Raw genomic sequence first — 25,662 nt, 5'->3', positions numbered from 1 at the left:
AGTTGTCTGAGAAATCAATGCTCACACTTTACTGGATGTAAGGTGTTGACTGATGCCCAGAATATTCTGACTGCTTGCAGCTAGTAAGCTATCCTCACGTATACCCTAGCATATCTGTTCTTAACATTTGAGATCTTGTCTTTCCATGAATATGTTGTTGATTATATTCCAACCCCCCTATATATGCCATTTGTACTTGTTAGTACAATTATGGCCTTCAACTAAATATTATGTAAACCAAGAAATTGTGTTTTAAAAGAAAGATATGCCATTTTTATGAAATCTATGTTAGATGCTTTCAAAATGTTTGATAGTCAGTTTAAATGTGCTATCTAGTCAGGTGTGGGCAAGCAGACTTAAGAGATAGTAGCCAATGATAAAATCCTTGGAACTCAGATTGCTTCATGAAGGTATTTAAGCTCTAGAAACCAAAATCTAGAAACCAGTCTAGAAACTGGTTTAGATGATGTGGTGTATATGCAAGTGGGCCTCTGTAGAAAGCCAATTAGAGGATCCTAACTCAAATAGAATACCTTAGCTCTACATCAAAAAGATTGTCAAATGAATATTATTTATATTTTTCAGTTAAAATATTTAAGATGTATATCATGTTTTATGAACACCTGCTTTAACTGAACTTTGATTAATTGGCCTTGCCTGATTTTCTAATTATCTTCCCAGTCATGCCTAGTATATTAAAAACTTCATTGCTACTCACTCATATTCACTAGAAATGGTAACTTTATAGTCTAAGTCCATATTTTCTTTCTTTCTACAGTATAAAAATGGGCCATTGTGTGTTTATACCTTGAAGATACTTTTTTTTCCTCCCAAGACAAACTCAACTTCCATAGTCTGTTGTCCATTTTACCCATTTAAGCTATTAAAAAAAAAAAAGAACTTGAAGGTGTCTTTCTTGATACTCTCTTGTGACTATCATGTTACCAGTAGCATACAGACCATCTGTCTGCAGAGGAGACTCTCATGGTGGCTTGAGCATAATTTTATTGGCAATCTAGCATCAGAGATAAATAGGGAGAACTTTTGATGGGGCCTAAGCATAATACATTTGGTGAGAAAGATGTAATGCAACTGCTCTAGAGGAACTTAACATTCTTATTAACGTTCTTATTGAAGAGATAGGATTTACAGATAAGAAACACTTAAGGAACAATATGAAACCCAAATGCTTAGATTTTGCAGGGCAGATTATACCTTTTCTAGGAACTAAGAGAAAGAAGAACTAAAAACCATAATTATGGTCCAACCCCAGAATGTTTACCCCTTTTAATGATTGGATAAAAGAATGGCTCAGGAAGACTCGAAGCCTATAGGTATTATCAATGGAATGCTCTTTTCACTGTAAATTGATAAAATGTAACACTACAAAAATAAATGCTGTGTTAGGAATTATATAATATACTTAAAAACATGCCAGGACTTGTTTTTGAAGGGTAAAGAATGAATGTATGATTGAAAGCATGCAATATTCAAGTGGTCAGTGAAGTCAAAAGAATTTATCTTCTTAGAATGGAATTAGAATTCATTCCATCATCCGTACTTTGGTGCACAGATATATTGGCCAACAAAAATGGCAGTTTCATATGATTCAGCCATTACATTTACATTCAGAATTCCCTCGAGGACATTAATCAGTAGAAATGTGTGTGTGTGTATTCATTCCAGTAGTCATTTAATGTATATAAGTATGCCATAACAATATAGAAAATATGTTAACATTAAAATTTATATATCATTTATTCATTCACATAACAATCAGCATTAACAAAATACCTTATCTATTCATGGCACTAAGCATAATATAAGACTTAAATATATCACTGAAGCAATGAGGGTCAACATGACACATGAATAACATAAAGGTATTTCCCCATGCTGTCTAGTTATTATTTAGGACTTGATGTAGTTTTTTCTTAGCTGGCTAATAATGGATAGTAACATTTCATTTCACCCATTATTTATCCATTTATTCATTTCACCCACTATAATAGTTCATTTCACCCACTATTTATTTGTTCTTACTAAGTATGAGGTACTACGCTCGGCTCAGTGAGAAGTATAAAAAGTACCCCTTACGTTCGAGAAGGTGATGTGAAATAATTAACCTGATAAAATGATTGGAAAGGATTGAATCAGGATGACTTTAAGAGAAAGTTTTTAAAGACTTATTTCAGACAGGTCTTAGTTTATTACAACTCTAGCAAAGTCAAAGTTACATGTGATAGTGAGTACTAGAGCAAAGCAAGGAGATTCTTTAGATCACCTAAGAAGAGGCAATAATCAGAAAGTGAAACCCATTTGTTACGTTCAAGTTAGTGAATATAAGGCATACTTAAATAAAACTAACTGCAGAATTGAGATCCAGTTTTTAAAAGTTCAAGTTATCCCTAGGCAAATGCTTAAATCCTTAAACTATTTATATTATTAAATCTTGACCTTGAATTTATATTAAAAAATTCATCAGGTGCATGGAGCAAATCTTTGGGAGGAATATGGTCGTTTTCTGCCTAATACTTAAACTTCTGACTGCGAATACTATGAGATCCTGAGTTCTAAAACGATTGGGGTCATATGCTGGATTCTGTTTTTATGGCAGAAAATTTATAAACACTGTTTTTGTGAGGAGATAATTCATGTAGAAAATGAAGTCTGTTGATGTAAGAGAAGCAAAAAAAAATAGTGTTTTCCAACTTTGCTCATTGCTCTAGTACTACTCATTAGTGTATGCTTACTTTTTTTTTCTTTCTAAGATTATACCCTTTTTATTAGGCAGCAATATTCTGCTAATGGAGAAAAGAAAATGAGCACTTTACAATTACGTACATAAGACATAGGCAATAGAGAGCACTCTTTCCCCCCAAATGAATAAAATCTCAAAATTAGAATCTCTGTACTTCGCTACTCATTAAAGTGTGACACTAGTAACAATTTGCAAAGAGAAAATTGTAGAAATGCAATAAAACAAGATTATCTTGGCAAAATTGAGATTTCTCTCTGTATGTCATGTTAAAAATGTAGCTGAGTGCTGGTCTTTGCAAGATGAATGAAAGATCTCTGCATGAAATGTAATTTGCATATTTAAAGAATTGATTAAAATTGTAGCTTTTAACCTACACCACAAAGAGAAAGAAATAGCATAACATGGATTCAGCCATTATCTGTTTATGTAGAGTCCACATGTTCACCAGAAGGACACTAGTACATTTTTAATTCTGAGACAGTAAGGCTGGTGTATAAAGTTTACAAAAGCTATTTCATTTTATGTCCACCATGGAGATTGTGACTATTTTTTTCTTTAATATTTGGGATAGAACTATAGTCTCCTATTAATTTGTATTACTTTAATGCATTCTATCCTAAAAAGCTCTTGGTTTGTGTTCAGCATATTAGTCATATTCATTAGTTTCTAATTATATTCTCTAACCTATGGTAGTTTGGAGACTTGAAATGTAATTGAAGGATTTAATTTTAACTCATAATATCAGGGAATGATATAGTGACCTCTGTGTTCTAAGGAAGATCCTCCCTGCCCCCACAGGCATTTGTGAGTCGGACTGAAAGCATGGAGACCAGTTGCAGTAGGTTAGGCGATGTGACCTTCAGAAAAGTGGCAGATGCTGTGAAAACGGCAAAGATGGATGCTAAAAGGCACTTTGAACAATAACTATTGATGAGAATTGGTGACTGGCTGGATGTGGTTAATAAAAAGGATAAAGAGTAGAAACTATTTGTGGTTTTAAGCAATGACAGCTGAAAGAATAGTGGTACCATTGGGGAAAACAGGATAATCAGAAATAGATTTTGGTTTCTGGGGGAAAGTGGTTGTTCGGGTTTGGATATGTTGCTTATAAGGGCATGGAACACCCAGTTGGATGTGTTTAGTTGAAATGTGAAAAGAGAAGACTGTTCCTCAAATAAGTTTTGGGCTTGGATATAGAGATTTGGGAATCCTCAGCTTATATATCACAAAAGTCTTTATGTAAAATAATGCATTAAGATAAAGAGTTTATAAAGAAAAGATCAGAGACTATTGGGAATGTTCCCATCTAGATAGTGGGAAGAAGCATAGAAGGCAGCAAATGAAAGTTCGGTCATATTGATCTATAGAATGAAGGAGGTTTTTATTTGGAATTGAAGCAGCATTAAAGTATTGGCCTCAGATAATTTTTCCATATGTTAGGTAGTCATTGCTTTTCATATAAAAGCTATGAAATCTTCACAGATATTATAATAAAGGTACCTAGAAATGTTTCACAAAAAAAAATTGCTAGAACTGATAGAAAAATTCAGTAAAGTCACAGGATACAAAATCAATGTACAGAAATCTGTTGCATTTCTATATACCAGTAATGAAGCAGCAGAAGGAGAAATCAAGGAATTGATCCCATTTACAATTGCACCCAAAATACTAAGATACCTAGGAATAAACCTAACCAAAGAGGTAAAAAATCTATACTTTGAAAACTATAAAACACTGATGAAAGAAATTGAAGATGATACAGAGAAATGGGAAACATTCCATGCTCACAGATTGGAAGAACAAATACTGTTAAAATGTCTATACTACCCAAAGCAATCTACACATTTAATGCAATCCCTATCAAAATACCAACAGCATTTTCCACAGAGCTAGAACAAATAATCCTAAAATTTGTATAGAACCACAAAAGACCCCAAATAACCACATCAGTCTTGAAAAAGAAAAGCAAAGCTGGAGGCATCATAATTCCAGACTTCAAGTTATATTACAGAGCTGTAGTGATCAAGACAGTATCGTACTAGCACAAAAACAGACACATAGATCAGTGAAACAAAATAGAAAACCCATAAATTAAACCACAGTCAGGTGGTGAATTAATCTTCGACAAATCAGGAAAGAATATCCAATGGAATAAAAGACAGTCTCTTCAACAAAATGGTGTTGGGAAAAGTGGACAAGCATGTGCAAAAACTGGACCACTTTCTTACACCATACACAAAAATAAACTCAAAATGGATTAAAGACAAATGTGAGAAAGGAAACTATTAAAATCCTAGAGGAGAACACAGGCAGTAACCTCTTTGACATTGGCCTTAGCAACTCCTTTCTAGGTGTGTCTCCTGGAGCAAGGGAAACAAAAGCAAAAATGAACTATTGGGACTTCAACAAGATAAAAACCTTCTGCACAGCCAAGGAAACAATCAACAAAACTGAAAGGCAACCTTTGGAATTGGAGAAGATATTTGCAAATGATACATCTGATAAAGGGTTAGTATGCAAAATATATAAAGAACTGATTCAACTCAACACCTGCAAAATAATCCAGTTACGAAATGGGCAGAAGACATGAATAGACATTTTTCAAAGAAGACATGCAGATGGCTAACAGATGTATGAAAAGATGCTCAGCATCACTCATCATCAGGGAAAGATACAAAGGAAAACTACAATGAGATATCGCCTTGCACCTGTCAGAATGGCTAAATTAACAACAGAAGAAACAACAGGTGAGAGGATGTGGAGAAAGGTGAACCCTCTAACACTGTTCTTGGGAGGATGCAAACTGGTACAGCCACTCTGAAAAACAGTATGGAGGTTCCTCAAAAAGTTAAAAATAGAACTACCCTATGACCCAGCAATTGCACTACTAGGTATTTACCCAAAGGATACAAAAATACTGATTTGAAGGGGCACATGCACCCCAATGTTTATAGCAACATTATCAACAATAGCCAAACTATGGAAAGAGCCCAAATGTCCATCGACTGATGAGTGGATAAAGAAAATGTGGTATCTATATATACAATGGAATATTCCTCAGCCATAAATAAGAATGAAATCTTGCCATTTGCAACGATGTGGATGGAGCTAGAGTGTGTTATGCTAAGCAAAATAAGTGAATCAGAGAAAGACAAATACCATATGATTTCACTCATGTGGAATTTAAGAAATGAAATAGATGAACATAGGGGAAGAAAAGGGAGAAGCAAACCATAAAACAGACTCTTAACTATAGAGAACAAAATCAGGGTTGCTGGAGGGGAGGTAGGCAGGGGGATGCGTTAAATGGGTGATGAGGATTAAGGAAGGCAGTTGTTTTGATGAGCACAGGGTGTTGTATGTAAGTGATGAATCACTAGATTCTATACCTGAAACTAATGTTACACTGTATGTTATCTACCTGGAATTTAAATGAAATGAAAAAAAAAGGAAAGAAATGTTATATACTGTGGGCCTAAAATTAACATAATTATTTTTATGAGTTGATAGAATTCTAATAAATACAGTATCCCTGCTATAGAAGAGAGCCATTCCTGGTAAGTTTCCTATCAAAAATATATCCCATGTACTGTACTTTGCTTTCTAAATATTACCTTTATACGTAGAAACTTAAGAGTCAGGGAGGTGTTTTGTCCCCATCCGGCTGCCAAGCATAATTTCCCTATAGCAACATTTCTAAAACCAACTCAAGTTGTTGTTGTTGTTTTTTATTTTGCACTGTTTACAGAGAGTTTCACAACTCATTTCTATCTTTACTACTACCCTACGAGATCAGCAAGGCAGGTGGTATTATTCTTGTTTTACAGGTAACAAAACAGCCTCAAAGAGTTGTTTAAATGTGTTGTCAAAGATCGTATGGAAAGTAATTGGGATCCAGGTCTTCTGCTTCCAAGACCAGCTTTCTTTTTGTTGTTATTGTGCTGTCCCACATTTTTTATACATTCCCTGAAGACTCCTGTAAGTGAAACTTTAAAATTTCATCAAAGCAAATCCTAAAGGTGCATGATGAATTTATTTTCTGTTTTACTGAGTAAAAACCCATTTAGGTAATATCCTATACAGTAGGTCAGAGGTCTGAAGTGACTACGGGGCTCTTTTGGACACATTTTGAGGCATATTAATTATTTCAGGCTTTTTGAGTAAATTACTCTTGAACTGGTTCTTATTGGTACCCTCCAGAGGCCCAGGAGAGTTAATTGGCTTATAAAACATATGTGGATTGTACTCAGGGAATACTTCACTTATTTCTTAACATCTGGATGTACAGTTTTATTTTTTTACTGTTATGTATCCATGACTGAAAACTATGGCCATTTAAAAATACATACAGTAAATAAACAGTATGTATATAATTAAGAATAATTTACTGTAGCTCTGTGACACTTTATAAAAATGTTTAAAGAAAGAAAAGAAAAAGAAAAAACTTTGAAGTTTATAGCACCATGTTAAAAATATCCCAGTGTATCTCTAAAACTTATGAATTCAATGTAATTTAAATAACTAAAAAATGTTTTTTACAGTAACACTCCATTCTCATTTTGAAAGAATTACCAATTATTTTTATATTATCTACTTTGAAAATATTGAAAACAAAATTATTCAAGATGTTTGTGTGAATGTCAGTCTATGAACCAAAATAGTTTTTGTCAATCTGCATTCCCCCAGAGAGATAATAAAATATCACTCTGCTAAAATCTGATTTTCACCTTATGCTAATCATACCCTTTTCCTCAGACTTCTACTCCCTTCTAAACATAACTCTCCATCAAAACAGGAAGCAAAATGCAAACATCCTCCAAGAAAGAAAATTATAAAAATACAAAAGCAAGAAATAAATGTTTACTTAGTTGAAAATAGGTGAATGCTCATGACTTCACCATTGAAGATGAGTCCCATTCTACAGTTTGGTCTCAAAGTTCCTTGGCTCTGATTCCATCAGCATGAATTTTTCTCCCCATTTCAGCGCCCTCATAAGCATACAAATAAGAGACTTTTTTTTTTAAGATTTCATTTATTTATTTGAGAGAGAGCGAGCGAGCACAGAGTGAGAGGGAGAAGCGGACTCCCTGCTGTGCAGAGAGCTTGATGTGGGACTCCATCCCAGGAATCTGAGATCATGATCTGAGCTGAAGGCAGACACTTAACTGACTGAGCCACCCAGGTGCCACAAATAATAGACTTTGTCATCACAAAGAATATGGCTACCTCCCAGATCTCAAGCTTTGAAATGTACTTTTATGTCCACAGTCATCCTCACATACCCCTTGCCTTTCAAACCTCAATATGAGACTCATAATGAGTCTATTGGCTTCATTATGACTTTACCTGCACCCTTCCTTATCCTTTCCCTTTTCTTCCAACCTATTAGTTCCCCTCTGGCTGCATTCATCATGTAACCTAATATATACATTTCAAGCACACACTGTCTAGCACTGTGGAATCCCATACTTTTCCCCAAACCCCCCTCTAGCCTTTTGTCATTCACACTCTGCTATTTCTGTTGCTCTGTTTCAATTCCAAGTCCTGCAAAGATGACAAAATCACACAGCCCACCTGATGGGATCCACTATCCCATGATTTCTAACCTTAGGTTCCTAATGATGTTGGTATAGCTTTTCATTTAACTCCAGTTCCTTCTTTTATTTTTTCCACAACAACAATGTCAAACTGTGTTTTTGTTTGGATGGTTGGTCTTGGGGTATTGGGGTTTTTTGGTTTTTTTTTAAAGCTCCCAAGCCCATCCTTCATATACCCAAAAGACCATGTTTCCTCATTCTTGACTGAGAAGATGGAAACTGTCCCTTTCATTTACAGACACATGTTGCAAGGAATACATTACCCTGCTTCACTTTGCAAATTTTCTTACTTCCTACTCTGTAGTGTGTTACAGTCTGATACTGTCTTCAATTTATGCATCCTTATATGTACTTGTTTTAGTCTCTACAAAATTACAAGCTCCATGAGGGCAAGGTTGTTCCTCTCTCAGGTCCTTGTCCTTTTCTGTTGCAATGTTGTTTCATTAGCAGACACTAAATATGTGTTAAATTAAGGACATAAAAGAAGTTCACATACCAGGTTTAGCTTATGCTTTCCTTGGAAATGCTGCTTAACTAAAACTTACCTTTTCTTATTCCTAAGAGGAAGTAGAGCATATTAGTAAGAGCACAGACTGGACTATATAACTTCAAATACTAACTCTGCTACTTACTTGGTACAGGACATTGAGGAAATTATCTAATCTCTCTTTGCCTCAGATTTATCCTATGTAAATAAAGATAATAACAGGATATATCTCATAGGGTGATTATGAGAATGAAATGAGTATATGTGTGTGTGTAACACTGGGATGAGTAACTTGGGAACTTCCTGAAATATATTGGAGTATCGTTATAAAGCCCATGTTAACTACAAATAGGTCAGTTATTTAAGATACATCTTGGTCAATTATTAGATCTTCAAAAAAGCCTGAAAGGAAGTATAAGGTATCATGTTGGTGAATTTGATTTGGATCCCCTCTGTGTTATTTTGAGAAGTGATCATTTGGCCATGAGATTAAGTTTTGTATTGCTTTATAGTGGCTCATTTTTCCTTTATACTGACAGGCTTACAGGACCCGGCTTTGAGTTTCTGCGTGCATGCATTGCTGTTATATTTTATTTACTTAATTTGAAGATTTTTAAAATAAATTTTGCCAGGGGTACCTTGATTCTGTCTGTGGTATTGTGCTAACTGTATAAAAATATTTTTTAGTCCTATTAAATTATTGTATTGATGCATTTAGCAGAATAAACATATATAGTCAACTTCACCTTGTGTAATTCACAATATGCATTTTATCCCTAGAAGATTAGAAGCAGACATTGTAAAGAGATACAGTTGCATTGTGATAGTAGAGGAACCAGAAATCCAGTGACCTGTCTGTGTATATACATGGTCAATCACTTTTGGTTTCTCTGTCTCCATATCCTCATAAGAGATCTGGACTAGGAAATTGCTGAGTTTCTTGCTGATGTCCTTCCCAAGAGTGCGTTTTTTTTTCTAGAGCATGGGCTAGTTGCCAGAGGTGGTGGGGAACAGGGTGCAAGAAATGGGTGAAGGTGGTCAAAAGGTACAGTCTTTCAACTTTAAGATAAATAAGTGCTGGAGATGTAATCTACAGCGTGGTGACTATAGTTGCTAAGAGAATAAATTACAAAAGTTCTCATCACATGCAAAAAAATTGTAACTGTGTGAGATCATGGATATTGACTAAATTTATTGTTGTAATCATTTCACAGTATATACATCTATCAAATCATGTTATATACCCCAAACTAATGCAATGTTATGTCATTTATATCTCAACAACAACAAAAATAGAATACAGGTCAGCAACCTCTTTCCATAAAGAGTTAGATATTAAATATTTTAGGCTTTGCAGACCACATAGAATCCCTGTCACAAGGGATGGTGCAAAAGCAGCTATAGACAATGTGTAAATGACCATGTTCTTTACTTATGGACACCAAAATTTGAATTTCATGCAACTTTTATGCATCATAAATATTATTTTTTCCAGCCACTTACAAATATAAAAATCATTCTTAGCTAAAGGTCTATACAATAACAGCGAGCTAGAGGCACCTGGGTGGCTCAGTCGGGTAAGCATCTGACTTCATCTCAGGTCATGATCTCAGGATCCTGGGATCAAGCCCCTCGGGATTCTGTGCTCAGCAGGGAGTCTGCTTGTCCCTCTGTCCCTCCCCCAGCTCATGCTCTCTCTCTTTCTCTTTCTCTCTGAAATAAATAAATAAAATCTTAAAAAAAAATAGTGAGCTGCATTTGGCCTGAGGACAGTGCCATCCCCTCATCTAGAATACCCAAACAATTTATGTGTATATATAGTTGAGGACATATAATATACAAGGTATTATTTCATAGCATTCACGACCATTTTCACTTTCCTTTCCCTTATTTTGTAAATGATTATGAGGCATTTGAAAAATGCAAAGGGCCTTTGACCAAATTATGTGTGTATATGTGCTTATATATATTTTTGGCAGAATACTTCAAAGTCTTTGGGCTTTTTATTCATCTTTTATTTGCCTAATGTTTTCCCACCTGTGTAGATGAATAAAAATTTTCAATAGTTTTTCTTTCATGACTTTCAAGACTGGTTGCTAATTAAATTACACAAAAGTGTCTGTAGTCCTTGTGTATTTGATGAGTCTCTTTTTGCAGGGATGGAGGGACTTTTTAGGAACATATTTGAATACATAGAGAATTCTGAATAACACAGTTCATTTATTTGAGTCTAATGAAAGAAGACAGATTTAAAACAACCTTTGTGCCTCTAAGGTAGTTTATTCAGAACCAAGGCATATCCGGTGATTTTTTTTGGGTAGGCATTGCTTCATAGAATCTCTCTATAAACTTAGGAGAATCTCTCATTGGGAGAAATTGGGAATCTCTCATGCCCTTCTTTGTTAGCTGTCAGATCACCCCAAATCCCAATATTCTACTCTGTAAAATGCAAGATGAGAAGGGCTCTGAGGAGCACTGCACCTGCGGGCTGTGCTGTCAGGAGGCGAGACATAGGGAGCCAGACAAAGGAAAGGCCACATCATCTTTCTGGCCCCCACACAGGCCCCCACTCTACCAGCGAGTCCCCCATGTGGCCAGAGGCTGTTGGCCATACTGTTCTGATTCAAGGTTCCAGTGGCTACCTGGAGTACAACCCACCCTCTAAGCTTAGCCTTGACCTTGACCACCTGCATTTCCCCCAGATGCCCCAGATGCTGTTTGGCCCACAGCTGCCTGAAGACCTGCAGCTCGGCCTGCTCTTTCTCTCCTTGGGGTCTTCCTCACTCTTACCCTGGCTTCCCACCTGCAGGGAGCCCCCTGCCATCCAGCTGCCACTGGAATCACAGCCCCTGTTATCTCTGTCCCTTTGCTGGTACCGTGTTTGCTCCCACCTCTCTTAGTCCTTGAGCTCGCAGGATGAGGGCCATAGCTGCCCTGAGGATTATTATGTTCTCTAGCTTGGTCTTCTACCCTGGTGTACAGTAGGTGCCTAATAAATGTGTGAGAATGAAAAATGAATGAATAAATAAATAAATAAAATGCAGAATGAACATGTGAGTGATATGGGGGTAACAAAGTTAGGAAGTTTCTTTCTATTTAGAAAGAGGTTATTAAAATACATCACACAGTTAAGATCATACTGTATATAAACTTCAGTATGATTTCTTTCATTTGATGTCAGTGAGATCACAAGTATTATTCTGTTAAAGTTTTTATGAATTTTGCATTATTTACATAATTATCATTCATTTCATTGCACTAAAGTTTTTACTTAATCATTGTCTTATTGCTAGTCATCTAGACTTGAATTTTTATGCTACTTTAAATAAGACTGACCAGATGATTTTCTATGGCCAAAATTCCTGGTTTCTCTTTCAGGCTTTTTCTTGAAAACAGCTTTTAACAACTAGTATCACTGTGTCAAAGGTTATTAATATTTGTAAGCCTCTTTCTAATTCTTTCCTAGAAAATTTATAGTTTTTTTTCCTGTTGGCATTGTATGAGAGTTCCTATAACTGTGCCATCAGTGGTACAAGGTAGTCAACACTTTAAAAACCATGTTTGCTAATTGGATAAATGAGAGAACTGGTGTTTCAGTTTGAACAATTTATTAAGCACTTACTTTTGCAGATACAGTGTTAGAGGCTGAGGATAGGAAGATATTTTTATAAGTCTCACTCTGCTTTCAAGGAACTAAATTTCTCTTGAGAGTAGTAGCCATATAAACTATTAGAATACCATAAAAAAAATCCATAAAGAAGGAAAAGTACTATAGGAGCACTGAGAATGGCGTTGACTGCATATAGAGGTGTCATGAAAAACTTCATAGAGGAATTGACCCCAAGAAGAATGGAAATTCCAGAGAAACAGAGAGTAGAATGGTAGTAATGAGGATTGGGGGATGGGAGAAATGGAAAGATATTGGTCAAAGGGTAAAAATTTCCAGTTATAACATTAACAAGTTTGGGAAGCTAATGTAGGGCATGATAATTATAGCTAATAGTACAGTATTATATACTTGAATGTTGCTAAGAGAGTAGATCTTAAATGTTCTCACCACAAAATAAAATATGGTAACTATGCGATGGGATGGAAGTGTTTGCTAATGCTGTGGTGGTAATCAGTTTGCAATACATAAATGTGTCAAATCAACACATCAGACACTAAACTTACATAATGGTATGTGTCAATTATATCTCAGTAAAGCTGGGGAGAATAGCAACAAACAAAGTAAGAGATAGTATAATATTAGGTTTTTTTTTTTAACAATATAGAGGAAAATTTTTTTTAATCTGCCAAAAGAAATCAAATGCATTTGGGAAGTGGGAAATGGGGATGGGAGGCAGAAATTGCTTTTTTTACAACCAGACTTGTAGAATGATTTGGCTATTTAAATTAATATATAACTGTCATAACAATAAAAACTATGTTTAGAACTTCCACAAAGAAATAATTAAAAGTTGCTTATATTGCTTATATTCTAAAAGAAGAAGAGGAAGAAGAATAGTAATAATAATGATGACAGGAGTTCATCAGGTCAAGGTCACAAAAAGAGAGTCCAGGAAATGTGAACCAAAGAAGCGAGACATGAAACAGCTGTTCAGTATTCAGTTGCACTAAGTGTGGGAGAATAGCCTTAAGTGAAAATCAGAGATAGGGAGATAGGAGTCATATATTGAAGTGCTTTACATGTGTTGATCCTGTAGATGACAGGATCACAAAAGAAATTAACATGTATCTAGTTTTATAATATGCTACTTTTTATGATAAGAGCTTTGTATATATTATTTTGTGTAATCCTCATGACAACCTTATGGGGTTAGAATTGTTCTCCCCCATTTCACAGATCAGAAAAGTAAGGTTCACAAAGGTTAAGTGATTTGCCCAGAATCAAACAACAAGTGGTGGAAAAAGAATTCCAGGTAGGTATGTCTGACTTCCAAGGCCATGTTTTTTTCTACCATAACATAGCACACCACTGGATTATTAAAATATTTTAAGCCTTGTGGTAGCAAAATCAGGTTTTGGTTTTTAAAAGATAATGTTAATTTTGGTTGAATGCAATTTTTTTTCAAATATTGAAACATGTTTTATAATGTTTATCCAGTATGAGCTACTAGAAAAACTGTTTTGGGAAGAACATATGTGATGTCCAGGACTAAATATATTTTGTCAATAAGTATTACCAACATGACATCTGGTCATGTGTCATGGTTAGAATTTCTTGTGATCACATCTTAAAAAGTATTATTCTGCAACTTTTAAGCATCCAAGCATATTTGATACTGAAATAGTAAGTGCTTTTGAATTTGGTGGGAAATTACGATAGACCTACATAGTGAATGTTAATTTCTAGTTGTTCCAGGTTAAATGTAATGACCATTTGGGTAAATTTCTTATTTGAGTTTTCTTATCTATTACTGGCTCCAAAGAATATAAACAAATCTATTTGGGCAAAGGACCATGATTGTTAACCTTTATTTTAGAATACTAAAGTCTAGAGATTACAGTTGCAAATGTAACTTGCTGGCTCACTGGAAAGATGATAATGGACCTTTTGAAATGGATAGAAACCTAGATTCATTTAAAAATATATATATATAATATAGAGCTGCTAGATGGACTTTATCACATCCAGGGCAGCAATAGATTTACTGACTTGGGAAGTAAAGCAGATGTGTACAGCATGCCCGTCCACTCAATACACTCAGGAGTGGTAATTATATTGTTCCATTCTGATTAAAATTCAGGTAAGGATTGTTGTTGGCCTTAACAGAACAGTTCACTAATAAAAACTCAGCAATTAATTGCGATGACCATTCAGAGAAAAACAATCAGTAGTGAGTGCTAGAAATGTACTGTGGAGCTACAACCAGGAAGAAGACATGCTTACTGTGAATATCTCAAGTAGAGCCAATGGGAGAGAAGGACCAAAGAAGGGTAAAATTTACATTGTTCTGTATGGGCTAAACCACCTTTAACCCTTCCCCTTGTACCACTGTTAATGTGCCAATTATGTGCACTATGAAAGGAAAACAATGGAGTCTTTCATATTTCTCCTGCTTCTGTTGGAGAAATTCTGGCAGATACTTTCATGGCTATGTGCTTTGAAGGCCTGGAGCTCTTTGATTTAGTATACTCCCCCCACCTCCAAATGCAGTTAGCTGTGTGGTTGTTATTGGCAACATTTGTTTCAAGAGAAGCATAACAGCAAGATATTTTGGGGGAAAAAAGTCTTACTATGAATATCCATGGTACTTGTGCAAATTTAAAGTAACTCACAGAAAAACAGAGTAAAGAGGAAAAATAGGAATAAATTACAAGCATAGCCCAGAGGAAAATGACCTTAACCACCATCTAGAAATATTTGTACTTGGAATGAGTCAGAGATGCAGGAATTATTACCTAGATTTATACAGCCAGAAAACTAACTGTAGACTAAATTATATTGTAGCGATGTAATGAAACAATGTAACTTCTGAAGTAGGCTCCATATGCAAATGCCTTCCTATTACACACATCCAGCTCAGACCCCCCTTCTGAGCTTGGGACCCATATATTCAACCTCCCAATTATAATCTCCATTTCGATGGTTCATACAATTGAAACTAAGTAGGTCCCAAGCCAAACCCTTGCTCTTTCCCCACAAATCTCTAAATGTCTCCATTTCTGTTATTCATGCCAGAAACCTGGAAATCATTCTTAGTAATTCCTTCTTCCTTACCTCTCACATTTCATCTACCCTAAGACCAGTTGGCACTACCTCTAAAATATGTACTGCAATCATCTTTGGTCACTGTAATCGAAGCCACCATCGTCTTCTGTCCAGACCATAATAATTGGTTCCGAACTCGTGTCCCCTTTTCCATTATTGACCCCCTCCCTCCATTTTCCACATAGCTGCCAGAGTTGGGTTCTTTTTTTAATGTAAATGTAATCAACCTCTCCTGCTCACAGCCTTTCAGTGCTTTCCCACAACTCTAGAAGACACCACCTACCTCTAGAACCCCATGTCCTCCTTTAATCCATTGTTTTGTTACTAAGCAAAAATATTTAAGGCATAATAGATTTATGAGATGATGAAACCTAGATAAAACCCTGCTCTATTTATGGACTGATTCAGTGGTGAGGAATATAGAAAATTATTACAATTATATCCTGTAATTGCCTTTGTTTACACTGCCAATCTCTTACCTGTGAGCATATAGTAATCCTATTAGTATCCACAGTCAGTACATGCATAAGGAAAATGTAGCCATGAATTTACTATACTCTTCCAAGCATCTTTTATCTGACTGGTAACCCTACTACCAAGCAGAAGAACTGCTACTCCAGGCAGCACTAATGTGGAGTGGATTCTAATGACTCCAACATCATGACCTCAGCACTGACATTGATTTCATGACAGCCTGCATTCAGTTTGACTGAAAGTTGATGGCTTTGTATATGTACATACGTGTGGACTTGATGCATTAGACTTGTTCTGGTAAAACCCAGTGAATTGCAAGAATATCTATGCCAAATCATATAGTCCCATTAATTTCCCTGATGAGTTCATGAATACAGTTCATGGAAAATCTGGCCACAGTCACAAAAAGTACACTCAAGAAGGCTAACATTCTTTCAATATAGCATTATAACTTTATGATGACACTGTGTGTTTTTAATTCTTTTCAAATAGCATGTGGAAGAAGGTATGCAAATGGTTTATCAACCCATATAATCTTTTCATACCTTATTAAGAATAAAATATACCAGGAGGAAGGGCATTGTTAGTACAGTAGCCATCAAGCGATTGCTCAGATAAAATCATTTGTGAATACTTATGCAAGAAGCAGGTAGTTGTCTTGGTGTGAAATAAACAGTGCTCATTTCTCACACCCAATTTATCAGAACTTTGTTGATATTGAATATAGTTGTTTCCTACAAGTATTTATCTTTGTGACTTTTTCAATAACATCAAATATTATAGCTCAAAACTAAACACACATGTAAACCTATACTCAAAATTCCAAATTTTACAATCTTGTAATTTCAGATTTCTTAAATTAAGATTTTGTCCTTTCTCGTCTTGGGCCACAAATCTACATTCTCCATAGCCCTTATTTTTCCATAATTTTACTGATTTATTTTTAAGCCCTCTTATTATAGTATTAAGTAGCCTCTTGTGACATGGTATGGTTCCCTTTTACCATCAGTGTTCTAATTCCAAGGTGAAAAAAGAACGTAGTATATAGATTTGACAAGTGAAGACATTAGTATAGGATTGTCATAAAGGATTTATCAGCATTTGAAGGTTCTGGCAAGCTTTTCTATTGAGAATACCATTCTAGTCATTTACATAAAATCCCTAGGGGAGGATAATTCACATAGCCCAAACTCAACTCAATAAAGACTTGACTTGACTCATTAAAATGATTCCAGTTTGAGGCGTGGGTGAGTGAAGGATCTTTTATTGCAAGGAAAACAACTGAGCTTTAAAAAAATTCTTCGTGATGAGAACAAACTATTCCAACAAGACTATATCCAGCATGGCTTAACAGAAGCTTCAGCATGGATATGTATTTCCCAATCCTGGCCTTGAGCTAAGACTGTCAACAAGAGTAGGAGATTTCAGTTTGTTTTTTAGCCTTTGATTTAAAAATTCACACATACTCTTTGCTGCAGGCAGAATAACAGTTGCAGAAAGACAGCAGGTAAAAGAACTCTGATTCTTCATGGGTAGCTTGACTGTCCACTGCTGGTGGTTTGGTGGTCAGGGTACAGAATTTTTTATTGCAAATCATTATTCAGAGGGCTTCAAACTTCCCCTTCATCCTCCTTTACCCCAGTTATCCTCTAGGCATACCTTCTTCCATAGTTAGTAGTAAGGTAGTAAGGTGTAAGGTTTTTCTGTTCTTTTAGTTAGAAGGCTCCCTCTTTTTAGTTTAAGAAAATGCATTCAGGCTGAAGACTTGTATAAATGTATGAACCCAGACATTGAAACATGCTTAGTGTGATTTTTAGAGTTAAACATTTATATATGTTTATAAAGCAGTTTTCGTGTTTTCTTATGGAAGTCCCTCTGATCTCAGCATCCATTCAGGCCATATTATGAATCCAATTTAGAGAAACTGCACCTTATCCCCAAGGGCACACACATTAGAGGGGCAAGTGATGGTCTTTGTGAACACATATTGGGAACATATATTTTTAAATTTTATTTAATAAGGATTCTAGTTAAATTGTGTTTTCTGTTAAGGAGACTTTGTAACAATTATTTTTTTCTCCTAAGGATGAGTCGTTTTCTAACTGATTTTTGTATTATAGGAATTTTTTATTGGGGTGCCAGTTACTACTTATTTTCTTTAAAAGCCTAAGAAGCCCACAGTAATGAGCTTTTGCTATTGTTATTATATAAACACATTTGCTTCATTTCCATGTAAATATCCATGTAAATATCATTTTCATATAAAGTGGAACTGTTATAAATGCACTTAAGAAAGAATGCAACTGTGCCTATTGTTCAGGTTGCTTGTAATGTCCTTTTCTTTTTTACATATGCTTTCTGGATGAGTCACTTTAATGTTGTGCTGCTCAGCTGATAGTAATTCTTCAACTAAATATTTTCAGTTAAAGAAAATTATGCTGCTTCTAATTATGTTGGGACCTATTCACATATAGACTTGCAAGAGTAAATTTTTACTTGGCCTTTCTTAGAGCAAAGATGTAAGAAGTGCTCAGTTACTTTGTCAGTGGGTAAAATTAATAGAAATATTTAATTCAGAGAAAAAGTCCTCAAGTTCCTGAAAAAGCTTTTGTATTTACATAGAATTACACATTCTACACATGCTCTAGAGAATGTCATCAGAGTACTGTGATTTTTTTCCCTTAAATGTGTATCAGTTCTCTTACATAATATGTAATTGAAGAGCCTTTACATTTAAAATCCCCCTTAAAATATTTATTTTATACTTTACTTTTCTTAAAATTATGAATTAAAGCAGGCCTGTCATTTAAAATGTTTTGAGTAAAGATCAGGACACTCTCATATATTTTCTTGAAGCCAGAAAAAAAAGTCTATGTATATTTTTCAACTGAAGCAACTAGATAAATAAGATTTGTTGGGAAAGTTTCTCCCTACATATAACTCAAGAAAGTATACTGAGCTTAAAAGGTTATTTATGGAGTACAAGGAAGGAAGCTATAATAAAGAACTTGATAGCTGTAATTTAATTTTTAGTGTTATAATTCAGATTCAGTAATTCAGTAGCAGATGTAAAAAATGAAATGAGAGGAAAAAATTAAAGTGCCACCAGACTGACTAATCAGTCATTGAAAATGCCTATACTGGGGGGCGCCTGGGTGGCTCAGTCAGTTAAGCGACTGCCTTCGGCTCAGATCATGATCCCAGGGTCCTGGGATCGAGTCCCACATCAGGCTCCCTGCTCTGCGGGGAGCCTGCATCTCCCTCTCCCACTCCCCCTGCTTGTGGTCCCTCTCTCGCTGTGTCTCTCTGTCAAATAAATAAATAAAATCTTAAAAAAAAAAAAAAAAAGAAAATGCCTATAGTGGGAATTTACTCAGATAGAAAATGTTTGCACTGTCATTAAAGATTCCCTAATTTATATTAGTGAACTAAATAATGGCAGGCACAAAAATATACCGAGTCTGAGACAATGCAGAAGACAAGCATTTCTAACCCACTCTGGTATTTTAATGTTCTTGGGACTCTAGGTACTCTACATCTCCCCCCACCTCCAGTAAAAATATTTCGGTCTCTCCCTTGCCTCCCTCCCCCTCAGCCCCCTACACAGCCTTCTTTCTCTCCTTCCTTCCTTCCTTTTCTCTCTCTCAATATTAGAAGTAATGGAGGCTAGGACCTAATTATTTTTTTTAAGGTTTTATTTATTATTTGACACAGAGAGAGAGAGAGAGCACAGCGGGGGGAGCAGCAGCAGAGGGAGAGGGAGAAGCAGGCTCCCCATTGAGCAGGGAGCCCGATGCGGGGCTAGATCCCAGGACCCTGGGATCATGACCTGAGCCGAAGGCAGACGCTTAACCCGCTGAGCCACCCAGGCGCCCCAGCTAGGACCTAATTAAATAGTTAAATAATCAACATTGACTCCCAGCTCTTAAGACTGAAGCAAATGTACTTAAGGCAAGTGATCAGGCAGGTAAACACATGTTAATACTAACGCTCCAAAAAAAAAAAAAACTGTTTTATACAAGTCTAGAAAGCCAAAATAACTAACTTATAAATGTCACCAGAGGAATACAGGTTACTGCACAGGTTTTAATTTCCAGAAATATTTTTTAAATTTGGTACTTGCTAATATCTCTAACAAATTGGGTGTTCATTAGTATAATTGTCACTAGTTCCCAGACCTAAAATTCCATGTACCCTGTAAAATCTACAAACAGGGAACACAGTCTATGTTTAGTTCTTTTGATTAGAAAGGAGACTAATACTATATTAAATCAGACCATAGTGTGGTAGCAACTAGGAAATAACTGCTTTTTTGTTGTTGTTGCTATTCAGATTATATCTAAATTGTTGTTTAATTCTTGGTAGCACATATATAGTAGGAATTTGTCTGCTGGCAGGTAGGGAAAAGAGGGAAGAATAGTGGAATATGAAATGAATATTTATAGATTGCCTATATGTACCAGGTATATTGATAGAAACTTCATATTTAGCAAATCATTTTACTTTAATGACAAACTTTAGGAGAGGTATTATTATCTTCATTTTGCAAATCAGGAAATGAAGACCCAGAGAGAATAAGAGACAGGCTCAATGTAACCCAACTAGTATTTGATATGGCAGAGGTAGAACCTAAGTGGATCTGACTCCTAAGACCATGCCTATCCTCTAATTTAAATGACATAGTATGTGCCAGTGGGCACAGATTTAATTTCAACTTTCTGGCCTTGTAGGTCCTAGGGACATTGCTTTACATTTATAATTTCCTGAGAAGATATCATTGGGCTCATATCATAGCCCTGCTTGAGCATAATACATACCTCATAGAGTTTTTGTATGGATTAGATGAGTTATTACATAAAACTAATTAGAATAAAGTCTACACATAATAAGTACTCACTAAATGTTACTTATTACTTAAGAGTTCAAGTAATGACTAACCCCTGTACCTTAGGAAGACTAGTTGTAGAAACTTGGGTATTTGTAGCCTGGGCAGATTAAGAAGATGCAAGTGACCAGGTCAGGGTCATAAGATCGAGCCCCGTGTTGGGCTCCACGCTCAGCATGGAGTCTGCTTGAGTTTCTCTCTCCCTCTCCCTCTGCCCTTCCCATTCATTCATTCTCTCTCTCTCTCAAATAAATAAATAAATCTTTAAAAAAAAAAAAAAAGATGCAAGTGACACCTTTCCCGTAAAATAGGGAATAGACTTAATCAGTGTTGCTACGAGGCAACATGAGGACTAATTGGTAAGAGTTCAAGTAGGCTGATTTTGATTATAAGTGAACAAAATTTTCTCTAATTATATCAACTGTCAAGGGAATAAGCCACTTAGGGTATAGTGAATCCTCTGTTCTGGATCTAATTTATATACCACCATAGATCACTGAGGACCCCTTCTAGGCCACCCCCTACCTCCAAGCCTGGGCCACTTGTCTTGCTCCTAATCTAAATCTAAATCTAAATGGAAAGTTAACACTCCTGAAACAGCATTTTACCAATGAGAGAATAGAAAATGAGAAGACACCAACAGGTGAACTGCTAACCTCCTTTAACCAACTCTTCCAAATTACAGTTGTTTCATTTATCATATCTGGAGACCAGGACTGATTACATGATTAGTAGGGCCTAATGAAAACTGAAAATGTGGGGCTTCATTTAAAATAAGAATTTCAAAATGGTGACAACAAAGCATTAAATAAAGTGTAGGACCCTTCTAAGCATGGAGTGATTACACAGGTCACATGCCCATGAAGTTGGCCCTGATGGAGACAACCTGGGACTCTAAGCGACCACCTGTAATTTTTGTAAAGCTATGGCCAGTTCAGTAACTTACTCTCTTGTATTCACTTTCTTCCTTTTTCCTTCATGCCCATTTCCCTCTGATTATACCCCACCTTCACCCCTAATAAGGCAAGCTTTGTTTTAGGTTTTATTTTCTAGGAATGTAGACCATGACACTGTATAACCTGATTTTTTAAAATTTGAGAGGCTAGTCCAAATCCCTTTTAATGTTACTTCTAAGTCTAAGATACTGTAATTCCATTGATTGAAGGATATACATTTTAAATAATTGTGTTGTTCATTTAATGCAACCATGAAATTGCATGTGAGCTAGAATCCTTGGATTATTAATCTCCAATATTTTATTTTCTTTTCTTTAGGCATAATATTACTAATTTATTAGAGGGGAAGACAAAAGAGCTTAACAAAGGTGTCCCTTCCCTTCCTTTTCCCAGTTCCTTACTTTCCTGTTTGTCTAAGCATCTCCTGCAACCCTGCCACCTTTACATATTATTAGACTTACTTCAACTTCCTGCTTCTTTTCCAAACTCACTGGTAATTGATATGGTAACTTCCAATCATTATGATTGTGTCTAACCTCTGTATGCACATTCATTTATGGAAATAGGCATAAATTTGACATATGAGTGAAATCATATGGTATTTGTCTTTCTCTGACTGACTTATTTCGCTTAGCATAATTCTTCCTAGCTCCATTCATGTTGTTGCAAATGGCAAGATTTCATTCTTTTTTATGGCTGAGTAATAGTCTGTGTGTGTGTGTGTATGTGTGTGTGTGTATCTTTTTTCTTCTCAAATCTAGGGTTAGGGTGTTAGGGTTATGGCCAGGGTTAGTGTTAGGGCCAGAAAACAAAACAAACAAGCAAAAAGAAGAAAGAAACAAACAAAGCCAGAAACAAGACTCTTAACTAGAGAGAACAAACTGATGGTCACTGGAGGGGAGGTGGGTGGGGCAATGGGTTAAATAGATGATGGGGATTAAGGGATGCACTTGTGGTGAGAAGCACCAGGTGTTTTATCAAAGTGTGGAATGACTATATTGTACACCTGAAAATAACATTACACTGTATGTTAGCTAACTGGAATTTAGATAAAAACTTATTTAAAAAAAGAAACTGAAAAAAAGTAGGCATAAATTTAAATCTGAACCAAGACTTTTTGAAATATGCATATTCATCCATTTATTGAGTATTATGTTTGACAAATACAGAAGGGAAAGCAAAGTATTAGATACAGATCTTACCATTATGTAGCTTGAGATTTTATAATGGAGGCTCTGTGTTTATGTGCACAAAACAAAAATTATTATCAAAGTGGAAGGTGATATGTGGAAGATCACTTGAACAAACAGAAGTGCCTATAAATGGTAGAGAATTTGGACTAGAATTCTGGAGGGACTTATAGAGGATTTAGGATTTGACATGTGAAATTGAGGAGGACAGATGTCTGGCACATATTGCTTTATTCAGAATTCAACTTGATTAAAAATATCGTCTCTTGTTTTTTTGAGATATCTAGACTTTTGTGTGCATAGCACTTGATTAGGCTGTTTCTGTACTGAACAATCAGAAGATGAATCATTGTCACCATCCCATTTTTACTACTGGAATTACTATTTCTTCTAGTGGGGGGATTATTATAAATCTGGCCTTTGGGCACATTTTGTTTATTACAGAACATTATCATGAGTTTATTTCTTTTATGTAACCTAAATGACATAACTAACTTGTGAATTTCATACCTTCAATTTTCAACCAAGCACATGGGGAAGAACAAACCTTTTGAATAATTATTGAGACTCTAGTAGAAAAATCCAAGTGAAAAAATTCAGTTTTAAAGTAAGAGAAAATGATTTCCTCCACAGCAAACTCATCCTTTAAATAAAGCAAGCAATGATTATCGAACCATTAGTAAATTTTTGGCAAGACAAAACTCAGACTTCTCTGATAAAGAATAATTTCCAAGCTTGTCAGAGATAAACAAGTGGAACTTAATTGGAAAGAGTTATTTGAATTGACAGATTAATAGAAAAAAATTGTCTTTAGTGTTGGTGTTTGATTTTCAGTCTCTTGAACTTCCATGTATATTTAAGGCAATTTCTCCTTCTTGAGTTATAAAGGTATGGGTGTCAGTGTGATGAATTTGTGTCAGAAGAGTTTGGCTGAAATTTGCCAGGAGGTTGATTTTGTCAGTCTCTTGAATTTTTCATTGCAATTCTGATATGCCTCTGAATGAGACCAAAATTTACTTTAAAAAAAAGAGCTGTAATATTACCCTATTTCTGTTTCACAGTACTTTAATGAAAAGAACAGTGTTTCAGAGCCTTGATTTAAAAACCAATGTCACAGTCTAACCTATTAAATTCTAATACTTAACCGTGTCTTTTCAACTAGAACTCTGCCAAATGCATTGATATTGATAGAAGTGTCTTCATTTGTAATTGGCAGTCATTCAATAATAGCATATCTATAAAATAGTATACGTTTAAAAAGTAACTCTGTGAAGAGAGGGCATCATAAGAGATGGGGAAAATGTGTATGTATTTAGGAGCAGTTTGAATACTATATTTAAAATTATTGGTTGTCAATGAGGAGAGAAAAAAGTACAGATAACGTTAGGGGTAATTAAAGCAATTAATGATAGTGTTTGAGGGCACTCTGAAGCTTTGTGGGTATGTATATGCATATGTATTCTCTGGGGTTTTGCTCTAAATTCTCTTTATGTATCAACAGTAATTTTTCACATCTCTATACATATGAAAAGTACTAAAGACAAGAACTTTTATCATAGATGTTGTTTTATAAAAATCATGATGTTTCAACAAAAGAATATTTGAACCCTTTTTATAATTTACCTCTATATCATTTATATAGCTAAGAACATGCATCAATAAAGTAAGATCTCTTTGAAACTTAGTTTCTCTTTAATCTTCAAATTAGACTTTAAAGAATGAAGTATTAGGAATTCCATCAATAAATTTAAATAGAAATGGCTTCATTTGAACTAATGGCTGAATAAAATGGTGACATTTTCATATTAAACATGATGATTTGGTATATTATATTACACATTTTCACTTATTTCATAGAGAGTAGAATTTTTATGAGCAGTAATTCAGAAAAATGTGAGTTGACATCATGGAACTATTCTGCACATTAGAAAATACTTTAAATGATACTGGTTTTTTTTAGTTGTTTTATGGAATATTTGGTAAAATACTCTAAACACTTTGCACATTGTTCTTTAGTTTCAGCTCAAATTCTCAAGAGCAACCTTACAGCAATGGAACAGCAAATTATTAATCTGGAACGTGACATCAAGAAATTCCCCGAAACAGAAAATCAACATGATAAGTTTGTGGAGAAGATGACAATATCCTTTATTTATTTAAGCATTTTGTTTATTAGTTTCTCCCTCTCTCTCTCTCTCTGCTTGTCTGTGTGTGTGTGTGTGTGTGTGTGTGTGTGCGTGTGCATGGGCGCATGTGTGTATTTACTGTGTGGTTAGTTCTAAACTTACCAGTCTGTCTATTCAGGCTGTCTGGATGAATTTGTGTATGGGCTGTTTTTGTATCAGCAGCATAAATTTTAGTTCACAGTGTTTGGAACCAGGTAAAGTAGGCAAGGAAACAATTATATAAGAAAAAAATGCCATTTATCAAAGAAGCATTTCATTTGAAGGCCCACTAGATACACAAGGTAAGTCTTATAAGGCTTGATTAGATCCAAAACGAAACAAAGTATCCCCTTATATAACCAGTTGTTTAAAGGAAATGATCACCATAAGATTTTTTGGTCAGAGACTTTTTTTTCTCTTTGCATGTGTACA

General features: G+C 35.3%; 1 protein-coding gene across 2 annotated transcripts in view; it reads left to right on the top strand.

Moving 5' to 3' along the window:
* Positions 1-25,662, top strand: part of LOC102727555 (protein diaphanous homolog 2) — a 687,910-nt gene that overhangs the window by 359,865 nt on the left and 302,383 nt on the right. For both annotated transcript variants that reach the window (XM_081808540.1, XM_081808541.1), the window contains exon 19: positions 25,082-25,207. In XM_081808540.1, the coding sequence (XP_081664666.1) occupies positions 25,082-25,207 (126 nt within the window). The remainder of the gene's footprint in view (positions 1-25,081; positions 25,208-25,662) is intronic.

Source organism: Leptonychotes weddellii, chromosome X (genome assembly GCF_054177405.1).
Source record: "Leptonychotes weddellii isolate Sample4059 chromosome X, ASM5417740v2, whole genome shotgun sequence".
In the NCBI taxonomy this organism is placed as follows: Eukaryota; Metazoa; Chordata; class Mammalia; order Carnivora; family Phocidae; genus Leptonychotes; species Leptonychotes weddellii.
Note: the sequence above shows the minus strand (reverse complement) of the source record. Positions and strands in the feature narration are given on the sequence as shown.